Raw genomic sequence first — 19624 nt, forward strand, 5'->3', positions numbered from 1 at the left:
ACACTGCACGGGCAGAATAACACCGCTTGGTCTTGGCTAGCCAAGGAAAAATTTTGCTATGGGGAGAAGCAGCTAGGAAATCACCCGTGAATCCATCTTTGCATCACCCAGATTGCTCTGGTGATGCCACGTACCCCCTCTGCCAGCTTGTGGCAAGGCAGAGATGTCTTCACCGCTCCCCTATCACAGCCTTTACCCCCCTCCCCTTCACCATCCGTTAACTCTTTGCAAGTGATGTTTTCCAAAAAGCCCAGCAGCTCCACCGCCCAAAGCTTTACCGGGGAAGGCGCTGCACAGCGCCAGCCTCTGAGCCAGGGCATGCCCCAGCACTCGGGGGCTGGCACCCCTTAGCTAGCTCTTCACCCCCCAAACCCTCCTCACTTTTTAATTCCAGCTTAGTGACCACACAGCAACAACAGCACCTGAAGGTAAAGGGGAAGCAGCATGGGCTACCCTCCAAACATAGGTAGACAATCTTTTTGTTTTAAATGCAAAGCTGAGCCACACACCGCAGAGAAGGGTTGGTGCTGCTTTGGGAAGTGGAGTTAGGGGATTTATCTTCATGTCACTCAGGGCAAGGCGAAAGGCTCAGGCTAATAGCAATTGCAATGATCCCATTTGGGGGAAGAAGAAAATCAAGAAGGGAAAATATAAAGAGGGAAACTGCCTTTGGATTGGCAGCTCAGAGCTCTCCATCCCTGCTCGGGAAGGGAAGGCTTCAAATGAGAATTTATCAACTTTCATAAAAATAAGCTGGTCTGTTTGGACCCTCACCTGCTGCATCCCTTTCTGATTACAAAGGATATCTATTGTCCCTGGAAAGATGTTTCTAGATGCTAGTAATTTAGCTTGGACCTTATTTAGATCTTATAAAATCTATTTGCGGGTTTGCCAGTACAAATCTGGAATCCAGTGCACTGGTGTGCCTTTCTCCTTTCTCTAAAGCAACAAGAACTTGCTCTCAACCAGCACAGAGATGCTGGGACAAGCCACCGCCGTGCTGCCGCCTCCATTGCCATCTAGTGGCACCGCGGCCACGGTCCCCACCCGCGCCCCACGCAAAACCCCGACCCCGACGGCAGGGAAATGGTCTGTGGACCCCTGAAAGAAGGGAGTTTCTTTCTTTTGATGCAATCGAAACGTGCCAATCAGCTGGGTTTTTTCTCTCCTGAATTATATTGATATAAGTATAAAAAGTGTTTTATCAGTATTTGCTCCCGTTCCCATCTGTGGCAAGAAACGAAGGGAGGGAGCACGGGAAGCCGGGGGGTGCAGCTGCCGGCATGGGGAGGCATCGAGGCTCTTCTGCACACCCGGGCGTAGGAGAGAGGCCATGGCAGCAGGAAATGGGTAGGAAGCGCTGCAAAACCACCCGTGTATCACACTCAAAGCTTTTATTAGCTGTCATTTTAAAACCTCCAGGAAGCTTCTAAACAAACTGTTCACTAAAGAAAAATGGCTCATTGACTGCCTGGGGTTTTGTATACAATAAATACTGTTCCTTTCTTCCTCCTCGGGCTCCCTTCTGGGTGCTCATTTGTTTTACTTCCCTGTGGCTTTTCCTTAATACAAACCACTGCTTGTTTGTATTCTTTAACAGCATGAATCACCCCTTAAGCAAACCCCAGGTGACACAGGACTTTCAGCTCTTTTACGTATTGTAGGTCTGGGAGAAACTCCATAGCTTTAACAGGGTTGGTCTGCGGATGAAGGAGGGCAATGAAGGTATTATCTTGCCCTCTTTGTTTTTCCCCAGCAATAAAAAAAACCCTCATTTAGCCTTCAAAAGCAATTATCCTCTGTCTCAGGAGGAGAGGGTAAGTCAGTAGGAGACAGCAACCCACAGGGTCTCAATGTCACCTGCTGTCCCACCAGTCAGACGATGCTGCCTGCAGCTCCTGTATCCGCAAGGGGCTAATTAACACTGTGATTTAAGCACAAACCTAAATCCAAAGTCTCCTCCTTGGAGACACCACGATGACCTGCAGTGAAGCCTGGACCCCCATGGGGTGGCCCTGACCCCGTCAGCAGGAGGCTCTGCGGCACGCGCCTCCCAGGCAGCGTGGATCCAGCTCACCTCTGCCGAGAACAGCAGTTGGGAAAGGGTGACAACTGATGAAAAACAGGCACACAAGTACCTGTGAAAAAGCGATTACATTTCTATGCTTTTATAGTAATATCATACTTCGTATGAGACTGGAGAACATACCTTCAAATATTTAAAGTTACCTGTACACCTACCTAACCTGTTTATGGAACAGGAACGCTTTGTTGATGCTGACTTAAATCCGTGACTTACCAGTCCCACAGCAACATAATAAATGCCCAGAATCCCATGAGCTTTTCTCTTTTGCTCTGGAAACACCACACTTGGGTAAAGCTCATTTTATAAACACTAGAATTGCATTGCAATATCCATATATATACACACACAAAGAAAAGCTTCTACCTTTCATAAATACATCATATATAAAATATGTTCCCAAAATACATTCATGCATTTCCCCCATCTAAGATCCCTACCTGTACCCAAAGTGTCTGTGAGCTGGGAAGGGCAATTGCTGGGCAAGGCCTGGAGACAGGCTTGTGTTTGCAGGTGGCTCCAAACACAGGTGGAGGTTGTGAAGAAGCCTTTGGTGTTTGGGTGGTGTCGAGGTTAACACCTGCATCCATGGGTCTAATCCTGCCTCCCTGGAAAAACAGGGCTCTCCTGCATGCTGTGCCCCATCTAAGCTGCACCAGCTGCCCGTGTTCAAGCAGCCAAAAGCCACCTTCCATCTCACCCTTAGCATTCCTAGTTTTTCCAGCAGTTATGGGAGATGCTCAAAAGTCTCTCCCAGTGCTTGACAGAGGCTGGGAAACAAGGGCTTTGGGAGCAGGAAGGTCACTACCTGGCTTTGGTGGAAGGGGATCTGTGAATAGAAGAAGCTGCTTTCTTGACCGCCATTGACCTGAGTATCGACTTTGCTCCCAGCGCCACCATCCCTGTCCAGAACAGTAACAGCTTCACCCCCACTCTGAGAGTTGGTCCTTTGCTAACAAAGGGAAGAAGTGCCCATCATGCGTCCATTTATGAAAGCATACATAAAATATACAAAAAAGGAAGTCATTCTAAGTAGCAGCTGGCACAACAGGAGCGCCAGTTTTGCAGCTCAGCAGGTAGCCGTCCCCAAGAACAGAGTTTATACAGTGTAGGACTCCAGGGGCCGGCCACAGCCCTCCCCTGGAGCTGTACCTGGATCGTGCGGCTGTGCAAATACAGGCAGACTAAGCACTAACCTCGCCTAGTCTGGGTTGAGAGGAAAGCCAGACATACGCCCATCCAAATTCCACATATCCCCCTCAGAAAGGTCCTGGTCAATATTGCACGTGCACATTCAAAGGTCATTTGGGAAACGCTGCTCTCTCTACTTGCAAGCAGCCCAGTTACAAGTCAGCATCCCGTCTGCACGAGGCAGCCTGCCATTAGGGCAAGCTATCCCTTAAGCTAGCAGTCTAGAGACAAATTAAATTCATTCTGACCTTTCTCATCTACCCAAACACAATGTCTTTACAGAACAACTGAAGTGAAGCATTGCATAGATCTCTGTCATGTCTTTCTGCACCCAACAAATAGCAGAAAGTAAGTTCAAGTTTTGCACAGGACGTTACAAAAGGCATCACCCTTAAACAGCACAAGAAAAAAAAAAAAAAAAAGAAGTGTCACCACGGTGTAAACCCTGCAATGAAATGAGGCAGTGAATATACAGTGCTCGGCAGCTCTCGGGGAAGGCTGCCTGTAGTGTACTGATGAATTTGCTAGACAAATCTCTCAACCCTATCTCCCATTGCACAGTAATATGAATTTCCATAATTAGATAACCTGCTCCTGAACAAAAGGAGTGATGCTGTGGGTCACAGGAAGGAGGAGGACACTGCTGGGGCCACCTGCTTTCAATACAGTAGTTTAAGGGCCAGTTGTCATCTTTGCAACACAGACTGCAGGACAGCGGGGCTCTTTTCAGGCTTAGGAACTCTCAACAGAAGTTCTGCTACAGTTGGCTTTATAATTCAGATATTAGGGACCAGATCCTCCGGTGGTTTAAACCTCACATGCTCCATTGGAGTTACTGGTGCTTATATCCACGACTGGAGAATGCGATCCTTGCTTGTCACAGACATAAAAAAAAGCTATGGTAGCCCTTTCTTTAAATAAAATTAAATAACTGCATATGGCGTCAGAGCACATTTTTAAATGTGCTTCTGCTGTTAAGAAAATAGCAAGCACACCAGTGGTTAATTAAATTATTTCTCTTGAACTAAAAAAAGTGATAATGTTACTATTAATTTAAAACCCCCTAGGGACTGCATAATGTCTTCTCATCATATTCTTGAGATTGAGAAAGTCACTTCCACGCGTACAGCACTATATATCCTCTTCAGCTGGCAGCGAAGGCTTGTGTTCCTGGAGGTCACAGTTGCCGTTTTCGGATGCACCTGAGCTGCCTGGAGCCGACTCTGGTGGCGGGGGTTTGTAGAGTAAACAGGCGACTATAAAGAAGGTTGTCCCAAGCACCTGCAGCCATGAAGACATCCCGTTACTCTCTGCAACACCCAAAACCAGGCACCCAGCCCTCATTTTGGATGAGATTTGCTGACCAAGCTTTGGGAAGGAGATGATGCTGAAGGCCAGCCTGGGCAGCAGACCAGTGCACAGAGCCAGAAGGGATAAAAAAATCTGAATTTAGCCAGGCCCATAGCAATGGGACAGTGAGAATTTGGAAAGCTGTTCAGCCCCACACAGACACTTGGAGCACAGTGCTGTGTGGACCAACACCGCCTGAGCCACTTGCTGGAAGGGTTTTGAAAGCCTCTTTATCACAGCAACTGCTAAACACCACTATCCAGGGCAAGTGCTTGTTTGGGAGCTGTTAGAATTATGGTGTTTTAGCTAATAAATAAGAAACACACAGCTAAGCTCTCTTATTTTCTAGCAGTGATCAGGGAATAGTTATTTACAGCCTGCTCACAATGCCATCCCTCACTCTCACTAACACACTGCAGTTATATATTTTACTCAGGTTCTAGCAAAAAATCACTTTGGTAACTGTTGGGAGAAGAAGAGATATTTCATATGGTACAACAGAAGCTGTAAGCCTAGAAAATAATGGGAATTTAAGAGAATGATGGTGCCTGGAGCACCATTACCTGGCGATAAGCAAATGGAGCTTTTGCCTTCCCTGAGAACATTTCTAGTGTGAAGGTCTAATTTGGGTTTGGGGGGGCCGGGGCAGATCAGGACAACCAAATTTTGTCAAATTCTCTCCCAGAGCAAAACGCTGTCCCCTGCTCGCTTTACCAGAGAGTGAAGTTAACAGGCAGCATCACCTTGTAGACCAGTCCGGCGATGAGGGTGTATCGGCTCATGGCTGAGTTCTGGTAAATGTAGCAAGAGCCTTGCTCGCCGCACTGGTCCTGCCAGAGCAGGCAGGATTTATCGATCATAGACCCAAAGGCGATGGGGCCAGGGATGCCTCCTGTGGGAAGGGAGAGCGGACCTTCAGTTTGTGCAGCACCTAGGCGCCAGCCTTGCCAGATGCGAGGTGCTTGCAGAAAAGCATCAGGCTCTGCTTCTACCATGATTACGCAAACTCATCCTGCAACATCTACAGCTGTGCCCAGAGACACAAGGTACCCAAAATACATTGAATTTCAAGATCTAAGAGTCCAGTGAGTCCTTTGACCATCCGGACCTACACACTGCACAACAGCCAAGGGACAAACACAAGAGCTTCACTGCCTCTGCTCCTTTTTTCTTAAAATAAGGATATGTTGCCTGGATGTTGCTCATCAGCTCCACCTGTGATATGTTACAGAATCCTTCATTGAGTTTGCAAACCACATGCAAATGGAATTAGATTTTTCTGAATGACAGCAAACAAGAGAAAGCATCCTCCTTTCAACAGCATGTGTTCTACCCCCTTCTTTTCCAACCCAACATGTTATATTCTTAGGTAACAGATTGGCACATGTTCCATGAAGCCAATGGACTATACCAATGCCCAAATTCATTAGGCTCCATACCTAGTGTTCGTACTACAATCCACTGGATCCCAAGTGCGAATGACCTTTGCCTGTCAGGGACACACCTAAGGAACAAAAGGGGATTGTTTAAAAATGCTGCCAGGCTGCACAGCACCTCCCCGCCCCACAACACCATGCACTCAAGTCCAGCACACTTGGCACCTCCATCCCCTCTGGAGCTTGAGGTTGACCCCAGTGCATTGTGCCCCCACCACTGCTGCAAACTGGGACACACACATGGGTGCACAATGTCAGCGGATGAGCTACCAACGCTAAAGTTTGCTTTCCCCGCCTGCCAGGGAAGGGAATTAATCCCAATGTCTCCAGGCTGCCAGGAACAAGGTGGTTTCTATCACACCTTCCCCGTGACTTGAGCCAGCAGGATAAAACGGAGAACGGAGAGGTGGATCCTTGCAGCGCTGGCAGAGGACGAGGCAATCCCATGCTTACCGCAAAGTGGCAGTCAGAGCAGGAATACTACTCAGGAAGGTGAAGAGGATCACCACGAACATGAAGAACAGGAGCAGCGGCTTTTTCGCACAAGAGGAGGTGCATTTCCCTGCCTCTGCATCACCAGGGCCAGGCAGGAGGGTTTTCTTAACACAGCTACACTCGTGATAGACCTGGGAAAGAAAGGCTGGTGGGCACTTTGCCAAGAAGAGCATGGTGATAGTCAAAGCTTAAAAAAAACCAACAAACAAATTCAGCAAGGGCAGAAGCTAGCCAGTTTCACTCCCAGAGTGGAGCAAAGCAGAAATCAAGCCGCATTCTTGACACACCTCTATTTCAAAGCAGGTTATTAAATAAGAGAAATTAACTTTGCCAGGCAGCCCTTGAACTATGAATGCCTTCCTAACCCTTCTTACGCCTTTGCCTGTCTCTGAGCAACATGCTGGAAGGATGGCAAGGTGCCTCATGTTCGCTGAAGACCCAAAATAAGCATCGAGACAGTAATTAGGTGTCTACAAAGCTCCTCACCTGCCTGGGTGATTTACCACAGATTTCAGCACAGTTTGACCTGGAGTGAGGCAAAACCGGTTGGACACATTGAAAGAAGCAAAGCAGGGTGACCTCAGGGAGCCTTCTGCCTTCATCCCAGGTGGTGCCTGAGAGCATCCGTTCTGCACCGGGCTTTTATACTGATTTGCAGCAAAGCTCAAACCTGTGGATGCTTTTGCAGAGGCAGTCAAATCACTCCAAAGGTGATGTTCCACCACCTTGTTAATACACAGTGCTTTCAGACATACCTTCTTGCCATTCCTGAGGTTTTCGGACACTTCTTTGCAGCCAGCGTGGCAGGGAGAGTAATACATAATGTCATCGCTCCCGCAGACGGGGCTGTAGATCTCCTGCAGACAGCCACACCTGGTGTTGCAGGCTGCTGTCAGGTTTAGGTGGCCACCAGGCAAAGCACTAAGGGAAGCACAGGAGCAGTCAGTGGAGAGACAGTGAACAGCATTTTTCCAGGAGGAAATGGGTAGAGAAAAAGGAGAAATGGGGACACTAGGAGATGTGGTGGATCCCTAAGTAGCGTAACGCCAGGCTTGGGAAGGGTTTCATCTCACCCAATTTTAACGATGAACTGGAAATTGTGGCCTGGAGCTGTGTCTTCCCCACAGCTACAAAGGGAGTTTAAGTGACCAGCTCATAGTGAGACACCTCCATTTGGAGAGGAGATTCCCACTTTTAGTCCAGTTTATCCCACTGGATAGAGATGGTGGACTCTGTAAGGCAACTGAAGAGCGGAGCATCTCACACTCCGGTGCTGCTGATCTTCCCTCCCTCACTAGAGAGGAAGCCTCTTCCCTAAACTCCAACTAGATGCAAAAATTAAGACATCTGTATTCTGGGTTTTACCCTCAGTATTTGCCTGTAACACTGACTGGACATGACCTTCCATCACCAACACATTCACGCATGACCATCACCAGCACCGCGTATTTGGAGTTACCCTTCTATTTTGACCAGGGCCACGCAGAACAGGACAGATGGGATGATTGTTATTACCTTCCCTCGTACATCTGGGTCACTCCTGCCATCGGCATGTTAGGGCAGTGAATAAAAAAAATGAATATAGCCAGCAGACTCGACACTGTGCAAAGTAAACACAATTTGATGATTCCTGAACAGCGGAGTTTAAATTTATTCACGAGGAATCCTCCCAGGAACGTGCCTCCCCCTCCAGCTGGCACGACCAGATAACCTGAAAAAAAGGGAAACAAAAACACAAGGAAGTTCAGAAATGTCAGCAAGAAGTTTTCATGTCTGAATACATTAACAGGAGTGTGTCTGCATGAGAATAACCCCTTGTTTGCTGTGTGGCTGCTTGGTGGGAGTTTGGTGGACTTTGCTACAGTAGGTAGTCCTCCATAACAGCTCAGGTAATGAGGCATGAGCCTGGAAAGGCAGCTTTTCCTATCCAGAGATCTTAAAACAGACTGAGGAGCACATAATGAGCGCTGATGCTTGTTGGACATCACTTCTTCAGTCTACAATACGGCAGCTGATTGAAGATCTTCCCAGTTTTGGGATGCTGACAAAATATGTCCCCCAGTTCAGACATCCCTTGTTAGAGAAAACATTTAGTTAATGTTTCCTGGTAATGCACGAGAAGGAACAGACTACAGTTATTTTGCTTTCCTCTAGAGGGTAACAGATGGCTACAGAAGTGACACATTTCTTCCTGATGTCAGTAGATACAGCTCTGAAAATGCACTTGGTACAGATGTGCTAACAGGAAACAATCCTATCTAATAGCTAAAGATGATAACTGCTCTGTAAATTAACTGCAAGGCATGTTTGTCTCCACTCTAAATGAACTACAGTGCACTTGTATTTGTAGGCAAAATGGGAAAACATTGCAAATAGCTGGTTTCCTTACCAAAAAAGGTAGCAGCTTCAGAGGCACTTAAACTAAACTGAGACTCCAGAAACTTGGGTCCAAATGTGGACATCCCAGCAATGAGGGTGGCTTCAGTCGCTCCCGCTAAGCAGAGGAAGATGAAGGTGGGGTTCTTCAGAAGCAGCAGTACTGACCTGGGAAGGACAAACATAGTGAAACTGAATCACTGTGGCACATTTTGATTTCAGGTCTGTCCCCTATCTTCAAGTCAGCAGGACCACATGTAAGGCGAGGCAGCATCCTATCATGCCGCATCTCTTCAAAAGAAAAAAAAAACCAAAACGGACCTAATTGGAGTTTGAAAGAGCAGTGAGCTTCTCCCCTTACATTTATCAAGATCTACCAGCCAAGGAAAGATGCTGAGGATACCCTCACCTCTCTCTAAGTACCTGCACAGAGAAGATGTTGGTGCTTTGTGGAGAGAGTCTCCACTGCAGGTGGGGATCAATAAGTTTGCCCTCAAACTCTGCCTTTATATACAATGTCTCTCATGTGCCAACCTGCTCCAGCTCTTGTTCCTACTGGGTGTTGTCCTGACTATCTTCAGGCACCTAAGAGATGTGCTAACCCTGGCCATCTTTTATAGCCCCCTTGGATACAGCCAAGCACCAAGGGAATCTGAGGAACATCACAAACGCCTAAACAGGAGGGAATAATCTGGGACTCCTCTCTGTGGATCTCATGAGGGTACCAGATGGGTCTGTTTCTCTCATGTGCACGTTCAAAATGGGGACTGGATACCAGCAGTGTTTGCGTGTGACATAATTCACTCTCAGGGTGCCAAGGACTTCTGCATGGATGATTTCAGTGGTAATTTTCCAACATTTAGGGTCAGGCTGAGTATTTTGCATTCCTAAACGGGGCAACACTGAAATACTCCTCACCAAATCTCAATCATTTCAAGGTTTTATTAGTCCTTGATGGCAGTTATCTTGGGACTCCTGACTCAACCAAGAGCAGGGAATAAAGTTGTGTTACATCCTCACATACGCACTTACTCATGTGCACCCATGTCCTTATGAGAATAACAATCTCTGATAGCCATGGATGTTTTGCAGCTCAGGGGAAATACCAAACAACCCCTTCTATATGGAGGGAACACCTCCAAGACACCTTATATCCCACTGAAAAACAGAAAGCAATCTTTCTCCCATAATCTAAGCACAGTTTTACTTTAAGCTTAATGTACAAGTTGAGCAAATAAATTTTATTTTCAACCTACTGGGATTTAGTAGAGAGACATAGATATGCCTGAAAAATTGCCATGTGTCATTTATATGCGGAAAGATGATCCAGCGACAATTCCATCTCTGAGACACAGAAACACCCTCAGGCACACGGGATGGTCTCAATTATCTCTCGCTATCTCGGATATTGGACTAAGAGGGTTGACACTGCTTTGCAGGGGGCATTTTGTAACAAGCTTTCCCTGAGCCTAGCCTGGGTCAGTACCACAGATCATCCCATTTCTGAGACAGGCACCAACACGCCATCCCGCAGCAATGGCAGTGACTGGGATTCTGTGGGATGCTCGCTGAATTGAAAGGCACAGTCAATTACCACCTACTGCTTTGGAGGAAAAGCGAAATCAGAGAAAACCTACTATAATACAACCAAGGGAGAGACGTGTTGAGGCTTAGCATCAGACTTACGCAACTTTACCCACATAAAGTGGAGAATTTCATTATACTAAAAGAACAAAGAAGCCAAAACACAGAAATACCACACATTCATACACCTTGATCACAGGGGGCTTTATACTAACTATTGTCTAGCTGTTGGGATTAGTTTAATTTACTAAACTATTTTCCAGGAATGATCTTTTCAACTGTGCTTTATTTGAAAGCACAAAGCCTAATCTCTTAGCTAGAAAACACTTGTGGCTGATGTAGAAAACATAAAATGCCTTCACTTTTTCACAGTTCAAGATAAAAGAGAGGCGTTGTCCCCTGGCACTAGTGTGATTTCATGCCTGTTGGTCAAAGGTTACAGCTTAGACTTGCAGGTAGGAAAATGCTGAGGTGCTAAGAGTATGGATTTATTGATGTAATTTAATCTGTTTATAAACTGAAAACATAGTCGTGAGGAACTATGGCATACAAAACCTTACCAAAGTCAACAGAGACCTTTTCATTGCTAGCAGTAGGCCTTTAAACATACCCAGAAACCACGTAACTCCTGAGTAGTCTTGACTGTTCTCAGTTCTTGCAGTCAAAGGGATTTCAGGAGGCTCAGCACTGCCAAGAGAAGAAACTCACCATCTCTAAAAGCCTGATCCTGCAATTCTTTACTGATGTGGGCACATACAGGTACTCTTTCCTCATAAAATGGTCCTGCTGAGTAGGTTGGGACCATGTGTACAATCAGAGCCTGCCCCTCTGAGAAACACTTGCACGCCCAGGATGCCCCAGACTGTAAGAGCGTGGCCACAAGCTAATGAGTCATTAACGATAGATATTTATGTAATCTTAGAGCATGTGAATGGGGACTTTTCCAGCACAAAATGACACCTGCTGTCACCACCATCAAGGGAATGGAGTGCAGTATGTACATCCCACAGGAACGTAAACCAACCTCCCTTTACAACACGTGGAAGCTGTAGTAAAGCCATGAGACAAACTGAAGCCCCATCCTACCACCTAATCCAAGAGGGATGAAGGAAATATTGACCCATAGCCTCTCGTGTTGAAGATCAGGGCTTGACAGACCAGTGAGAGAACCTCACAGACTCTGTCCCATAGCTTGCTAGGACAAAGCCTCCTTTCCTGGCGCAGCTCTACGTGTCTTCTGTTTGGATACGTCTGCACTGACAGCAGGGGTTATTTCATGTGAGCAATCATAAGGAACCAGAGAATGGAAAATGCTATTTTATCAGGCTTTTTCAACCCAAGAACTAAGACAGAAGTCTCTTCAGGGCAAAAGATTAAGCCGTATGGGCTGCATTCCTGTAAGCTCCTGCTCTTAAGCAGCACTGTGAATACAGCAATTCATTAAGCTTGTTTAGAAAGGACCCAATGGCATGGAACAATATTTTATTTCATCGCTATTTCTGCTTATCTTTGTGAGACTCTTACTGTCCGTACTACAAGAAAATGTGTAGCATCTGATCGCTTACTAAAACAAAAGCAACAGTGTCCTTCGGCCTCGCTCTCCAGCCTGGTCCACATGTCCCCAAAAGCTGCACGCACAGATGTGATCTCCTCTTTAATGCAAGTTTCCAGAATAGCAACCCTTTAAGGCACTTCCCTTTTGTTAATCAAAAGCAGGGAACACAAAAGTCTGTTGAGTTTTTGCTTTCAAACGAAAACCACACTAAGGTCTGGACTGATCTGAATTATTTGATACGAGCTGCCCACCTTCGGGTATTTGCTCTTCAGGAACGAGGGGTGAAAGAAGATGGTCCCGGAGGAGGACTGCCTCCATACCTGCTGTCAGACAGCCTTCACTGAGAAACAGTGGGAGCTTTGTTCCAGATAAGCAAGAAAAGCATTACCACTGAATTTCATCCCTCTCTGCTACCCTGTTTGTGTTGGTTTTAGTCATAACTTCATCATTATTTAAATGCAGGTTTTGAATTTAATTTCCGTGCAGAGAATAAACTGTGACCTCGGAAAATGGCACCCGGTCAAGAATGCCATTTAATAACAGTGTTGAAATCTGTTCAATGTAATATTCTTCATAAAACTGCCTCAACCCCTGGTAAACTTCCTGTGAAGTGTCCAAGTATTTCAGACCAACGGGAGTAGTTGCGTTGACACAACACAGAGTGACGGCTGCTGAAAACTCCCATACTGAGCACCCGCTCCAATCCTCCTCCACCAGCCCAAACACCACCACCACAACTAAAGTTCAGAAGTAATTGCTGGCAGCGGCACAGGGTTTGGCAACATTGAATTTTGCCTTTGCATGGGGCAGCCACCACACATGGATGCAAACTCCTCCCTAAGAGCAGTCCTGGGAGAAAAAAAAAAATGAAAAATCCCCTTATTGACTGCAAGCTCTGGAGGGAATTGATACCCAGATACCTCTGCAACCTCCAGAGCTTGCACACCAGCTAAACCCAAGCTGTAAATAAAGCAGCACCTCTCCCCCTGCCCTCCATTTAAATACAACTCAACACAAAAAAAAAATTATAAAAGATTTCAAAGATCCATAGCAAATATTTCCAGGTTAAAAGACCACTCGCTTGCTCCCACCCAGGATCCCTTTAAACCATTTCCTACCGAACCTCCGTTGGTGCAAGCATGCTCGCCCACACTACAGAGCCAAGCAGCGGCCCTGTGATTAAGCACGCTGCTGTGTCACTGCTTTGCAGGAGAGATAAGAAGTAGTAACACATAAAAGGTGGCTGGAAGATGTAAAGGCAAAAAAGAAAAAAAAGAAACAAAGAATAAAAGACAAAAGGAACTGAAAGTTACAGAGCAGGATGTTTCGTTCCCTGGATTTGGAATGGAGCTGTAGGAGTCGGGGGTTTTGTTACCTCTCTCTTCTCACTAAAGGGACAAAACAGGGCTCTAACACAAGCAAAAATAGAGGAAAGGAAGAAAAGCCCTGAGGGGATGGAGAGGAGGAGATGTCGGACAACAACCAGTTGGGCTAGGTGAGGCCAGAGACAAGCAGACAGGAAGAAATAATGCCTGCGGGGAGAGGGAATGAGATGGCAACGCCTGTGCATCTCCTGTCACCTAAAGGGTGGCACCAAGCCGCTCTCAGTGAAACTCAGCATGTTGCATATGACTGCAGGTGGATCTTCACATGTGGACCTGAGCTTCTGAAAAGTGCAGACAGGACCAGCCACTTGTCCCCTGCTCTCCCATGCAAGCCCCAGCACAATTTCTAGTTCAGCTCACTTGCCAAGGGCACCCAGCTGCTGACAGGACCCAGGCACTTTGCAACCTCCTCTGCAAGAAAGCATCATTGCTATATTTAAAGATGGGCAAAACCTTTCAGCTAGCACAGCAGAAAGCAAGCTCAGTTTGGACCCATTGCTCTCGCTTCTAGGGAGGGGTCCCTGAACCTCAGGGCACGGGGTGGTTTTCTCACCGAGGCAGATCTTTAACAGTTTTCCCGAAGTCTGGATCCGATGCTTTTTTGTGACTCCCATCCTTTAGCTGATGAGCCTCTGACACCCTCATAACGATATACCGCTGGGATCCTGAAAACAAGAAGCAAACAGGAACAAGGACCATGTCAGACACGGGATGCAGATGCTACCACAGCAGTGGATTTGCAGGGGAGAAACGCAACGCGACATCCTCCGTCCGGCAACAGCTACAAGGGAGGAGCAGGTAAACAGGCAGCTGGAAAGCATGGAGGTGAAATCCTTGTAGGCATTACAATTTAAACACTGGAAGCTCCTCCTCTACCCCTGTGTCCCAGGCTACACGTGTGCATAAGGATGCAAGACCCCAGGCAAGCGTGAGTACTGTGCAGTCCCAGCCCCAATTCCCTCGAGCTGTGGAGGATCCGTGTACCTGGGAGGCGCTGGGGGTACCCCAGGATGGGGATGGAGATGAGGAGGGAGGCTGCTCCAGCCCCAAGGAAGCCGATCCACCATGCCCCCACCCACAGCGTGTTCTCCGGGGCTATGTCGATCCTGTAAGAAACAAAGCCAAGAGGACACAAGGGAGAGAGGCGGTGGTTCAAAACGGAGCAGGACAGCTTGGCATGCTTCTTGCTGAAGTTGGCAGGGGTTGGAGGGACACGGAGGGGACATCAGCAGAGGAAACCGAGCTCTGGCCTCTCCCACGGTGATCTGCCAGGGATGCCACATCCACCATCCCTCCGGCCACACTGTAGTGCTGCCTGCCTTACTGGAGAGCACAACACTTAACAAGCCCCGGAAACTATATAATTTAATTCTCCTTTAATCTCTGGCTTGTACATTCACCTCTCTCCATCTCATTTGTGCTTTGGGGGTTGCTATGATCTTCGGTCCACCCCAGAGCCACCCTTTGCAAGAAAACTGGTGAAAATAACCCATTCCACCCCCTAGAAACATGCTCCCCCTTTTTAACCCACTCATCTGCCAGAAAGCTGGTATGGAGGCAAGATAAATGACAAACACTAGGAAGCAAGGAGGGACTAAGCATCCTGGCTGGATTACCAGGAGGACGAGCTGCACTGCTGGTAGCATTGCCTCATTAGGGTACTCAATCAAAAAATTCACCTGCTGCCCATAGCCTCATTAGCACAGGCAGCGCAGCGCGAGGAGGGATTTAATCTGACATGTTTGTCAGCAATTTTCTTCCAGTGACAGCACTAATGCAAGCTACCCTTCCAGCCTCAGCACCCCTGCAGAAACACCGCTAAACACCATGGGCACGTTTCCACCAAGCCACCAGGTCATTTCTCCAGACTACTGTTATTTTTTTACCCCAAAGGAAACATATAGCATAAAGGAAAAGGAACAAGATTATTTTTTAGCAACTTACTCTCTGCCAATTTCAGTATAAATATTTAGAAACATTCCTCCTACCAGATAACCCGCTGCAGGCCCAAGGATTGCAGCAGTGTAGAAAACAGCTGAAAGGGAAAACGAGCTGTGTTAGACAAATAGCAGGATTTCAGCCAGGGATGCTGCGGAGCACTGCCGGTGCCCAGCATCCCCCACCCCACCGCAGCCTGATTCCCTCCTGGACCCGGGATGCTTGGCCTCCTCCCGCCTCGCACCCCACTCCCTAAGCCACTGAGAAACAAAGCCAGGCAGTTTTGACAAGTTTTCGTCTCACACTTATGTCCCAGGGAAACTTTTGTATCCAACCTGGGAATTTTTAGAGCATGGGACAGGCAAAATTGGTTCAGTGGAAAACCATATTTATGTGGTTACTGTTTGATTAGTCAGCAGGGATGTAACTGACCCCGCTGCCACATCCTGAGCGCCGGTGTGATGAGCACTGGTGTTGTCTCCCCACCGGCAATACACAGTGTCTACACTAAACGTTGCACCACTGGCACTAATTTTGGTTTGCTGCTCTGGAAAGATAGACTTACTGATGATCTCCTTGCGACCTCCTTCTCTCCCTGCACAGCCCTCTGATACGACAGTATGGACAGACTGCTAAATTTTGAAATTGCTAAAAGGTCAGCCATTTCAAAGTATTTGAATAAGTATTTGGCAATTGCTAAGTGATCAGCGATATAGAGCCGAGGAGTGAGCTGAGCCTCTTCCCATGGTGAAGCTTGGCTGTGCTTTGCACCAGCAGTATCTGAGCAGCCCAGCAACTGTCCCCGCTGTGCTATGGCACTAAAGGGGTGATGTCCCCTTGCACAGATAGGGTATGGCCTTATGGTTGTTTGCAATATACCCTATTTATTTCATATATTTGAAATGATTGTAGCAGAGATGCTAAAGCCACACATGTGCTGGGGCACGCTGGTGGGCTCTCCCCAGCTGGCCCCATGCTGGGAGCAGGAGGCACCTCCTGATCTGCAGGAGCGAAAATACCCAGCTGCACTTACAGTTCCCGCCTGTAAATAATCAAAACCTCCCCAACAGCTGCCAATTCCCTCTGATTACCACCGCACCCATTATCGGGAACAAAAGACTGGGAGCACCTCTTGTGAAACTGCTTGATGTGTCCTGTTTGGTGCCAAGGCAGATGGACTGGCTCCCCCTCCCATCACCCAGCTCATGGGTTTAAGCTGCCTCTCCAGCTCAACTCACCAATGTACACAGGGGAGTAGTTAGTCTTGACGTTTTCATCTAAATAGGTGACACCGAGCGTGTAGAGCGGTGTGGCTCCCATCCCGTGCAGGAACTGCCCCAGCATGAAGACAAACCTGTAGCTGGAGAGGCTGGAGGCAGCATGGGCACAGGGCAGGCTCTGGTTTCCCCCGCAGATGCCCACCTCTGCCGCTGAACGCGCCTCGTACCGTCCCGTGGTGAAGTGGGGCAAGGCAAACAGCAGGGAGCCCAAGCCCATGACCAGCACACCCCAACCCAGCCATCGCGGTTTGTGGCCGTTCCCCCCAAAATAGCTGACAAAGGTCAAGCAGACGCACGCCGCGATGTCGTAGGAGCTGGCGATCAGCCCGCTCTGGTAGCTGTGGAGGTCAAAGCGCCGCTCGATGGAGGTGATGACTGTGTTGATGAAGCCGTTCACCGTCATGCCTTGCAGGAAGGAGGCCACGCAGAGGAAGAACAAGACGCCCTTGGATGTGTTAAAAAGCTGTAAGCACCCAGGGGTGAACGCACCCCAGCCGCATGCCAGCTCCTCCCCTTCAGTTGACACGAATTTAATCCCTTCGTTGAGTTGGGTCTCCTCTTCTCCTGGGGTGGTGGAGCAGAGGGGTTCGGCGCACGAGTCGGAGGGGCTGGGTGTGCTGGAAAATGCTGTGCCATTGCTCAGCAGGGTGCTGCATGGCCTCTGCTCGCTCGGGGTGTCAAAGGTCCGGCCAGCCTCGCCGGGAGGAGGAGGCGGGTGGGAGAAGTTGAGTGTCTGAGTGAAACAAAAGCCATTTTCGCCGGTTGAATTCTGGGGCATTGCCATGAACAGGAACGCAGAGTCGAGCGGCAGGTCCAGGTGGGGCTGGTGGCCAGGGTGGCTTTGTGGGGCAGCAAGGACCTGCCTACCTGGGAGATGCAATTTTCAGTGCTTACATCAGTAGGGAGATGGCGAAGGTCTGAGCCAAGACCATTCTGATCTGTGAAGAGAAAAGTTTCACACATGCCTTTATATAAAATAATGCTCAAAACCCTCAAATATTTTTTTTGTAAGTATTAGCATTTCCCTGTGTAGTTCAGCTGGACTTGTGCCCTCCACCATGGGGGGTGTTGGGACATCAGGTATTGGGACACCATTAATATTACAGAAAAAAAAACCCCCAAAACATTCAAGAGCATTTAAAAAAACCACAAAAGGCACCTCTAAAAGTAGTCTCTTTACCAGCTGAAGCCCCTTACCCACCCTCTTGAAGAGCTCCTGGTTAGATACCAGACCCTCACTCCACCAGCCGCAGCCTCTGTCCCTCTTCATCCCCCCGCAGAGAACAGCATGCACAGCTACAAGTTTCCCACTGTTAAAAATCCTTTGGTCTCTTTCACACTCTGCCAATAACAGTTTATAATTATCCTGAAAAGTTTCCACAGTCAGATTGATTTTATTCCAAGCCCTCAGATCTGTTTACAACTATTCGGTAAAATACTTTCTATAACTAATTACACTACATGCCATTTCAGAGCGAGCTGGAGGGCAGAGGCAGCTGACTCTAACCTGATTACCAATGCAGACTGCCTTCTTTCAGCCGGTTCCTGTGCATCACAGCACCTGATCATGCTGGCAACTAGGAGTATTTTTTTCCTAAATGCCTTGGCTGAACTATAAATATGAAAACAATAAGGTTCTCCCTTAAATGCTGGTCTTAAATATGCAACGAATGCTAGGCAAGAACTGTTTTATTAGAGAGCATCTTCAAAGCATCCTGTGTTGCACAATATTTTTGCCAATATCTGTTCAAGAGGTTCCTATAAAAATTGCAATAAGTCTCTTGGTTGTAGTAAGTCTCATCAGCAGGGAACAGGGAAAACGGGCATGTTTCCCCAGTAAAATGAGCCATGTTCAGATCGCTGTAACTTGGCAATATTGCAGCCTTTGGTCAATCAATTAATACTCATCTGTGTGTTGTTGGAAAAACTTAATGCTATTTGTTTAGTAGATAATGGTGTGCAGGAGCACCGACGTGCCTCCCTGTACAGCAGTTCTTGCAGGCACTGGTGCAGGACAACTTGGCAGAACACGGCGCCTAGAGCGGCATCGAGGTCCTGCTCCCACCCCAGAAGGGCAGAGGAAAGACCACTCGGTGCAGGCAAACTTTAAACATCCAGGGCAGTAGCGCTACAACAGGTCTGGCCCTTGGGGTAAGTTAAACAAATGAGATCCAACTTTCGCCTGCAAATAATTCTATCTTAACTACCCTGTCTGGGGAGCAGAGTGCACAGAATATTTCAAGGTCCAGATTTTACTGAGAATTTGATGATAGCTCAGGGCAGGGTGAGCTTGGCAGCCAGGAGGGCACTGCTCCTCTGGGCAACTTCTACTTTAGCTGACTGAGCACAGCGTGGGATAACTTCAATATGTAACGTGTAAATGCGAAAACTAACTGCAGGCATTGAAATTTCGCTGCACAGACTGTTGTAATGTGCTGCCACAAAAATAATCCCAGAATCCCAGGTGGGAAGGGACCTCAAGGACCATCTAGTCCAACCTTCCTAGGAAGAACGCAGTCTAGACAAGATGGCCCAGCACCCTGTCCAGACGACTCTTGAAGGTGTCCAACGTGGCTGAGTCGACCCCTGCCCTGGGGAGATTATTCCAACGGTGACTGTCCTCACTGTGAACAATTCCCCTCTCATGTCCAATCGGAATCTCCCCAAGAGCAACTTGTGTCCATTCCCCCTTGTCTTCTCCATGGGACTCGTGTAAAAAGGGAGTCTCCATCTTCTTTGTAGCTACCCCATAAGTACTGGTACATGGTGATGAGATCCCCTCTGAGCCTCCTTTTCTCAAGGCAGAACAAACCCAGCAATCCCAGCCTATCCTCATATGGCAGCTTCCCAGTCCTCTGATCATCTTGGTGGCCCTTCTCTGGACCCCTTCCAGCCTGGCCACATCCTTTTTGTACAGCGGGGACCAGAACTGGACACAGCACTCCAGGTGT

The 19624-nt window shown here is 47.8% G+C and overlaps 1 protein-coding gene across 1 annotated transcript in view; it reads right to left on the minus strand.

Moving 5' to 3' along the window:
• Positions 1–2372: 2372 nt before the first annotated feature.
• SLCO4A1 (solute carrier organic anion transporter family member 4A1) overlaps positions 2373–19624 on the minus strand; it is a 28340-nt gene continuing 11088 nt past the window's right edge. Inside the window, exons 2-12 of the mRNA XM_075108722.1 lie at positions 16632–17611; positions 15400–15490; positions 14440–14561; positions 14009–14120; positions 8945–9099; positions 8071–8266; positions 7311–7476; positions 6514–6686; positions 6064–6128; positions 5368–5516; positions 2373–4555 (exon numbers count right to left, since the gene is read on the minus strand). Coding sequence (XP_074964823.1) covers positions 4406–4555; positions 5368–5516; positions 6064–6128; positions 6514–6686; positions 7311–7476; positions 8071–8266; positions 8945–9099; positions 14009–14120; positions 14440–14561; positions 15400–15490; positions 16632–17457 — 2205 coding nt within the window. The 5' untranslated portion in view covers positions 17458–17611 and the 3' untranslated portion in view covers positions 2373–4405. The remainder of the gene's footprint in view (positions 4556–5367; positions 5517–6063; positions 6129–6513; positions 6687–7310; positions 7477–8070; positions 8267–8944; positions 9100–14008; positions 14121–14439; positions 14562–15399; positions 15491–16631; positions 17612–19624) is intronic.

This window comes from Phalacrocorax aristotelis, chromosome 13, assembly GCF_949628215.1.
Source record: "Phalacrocorax aristotelis chromosome 13, bGulAri2.1, whole genome shotgun sequence".
In the NCBI taxonomy this organism is placed as follows: Eukaryota; Metazoa; Chordata; class Aves; order Suliformes; family Phalacrocoracidae; genus Phalacrocorax; species Phalacrocorax aristotelis.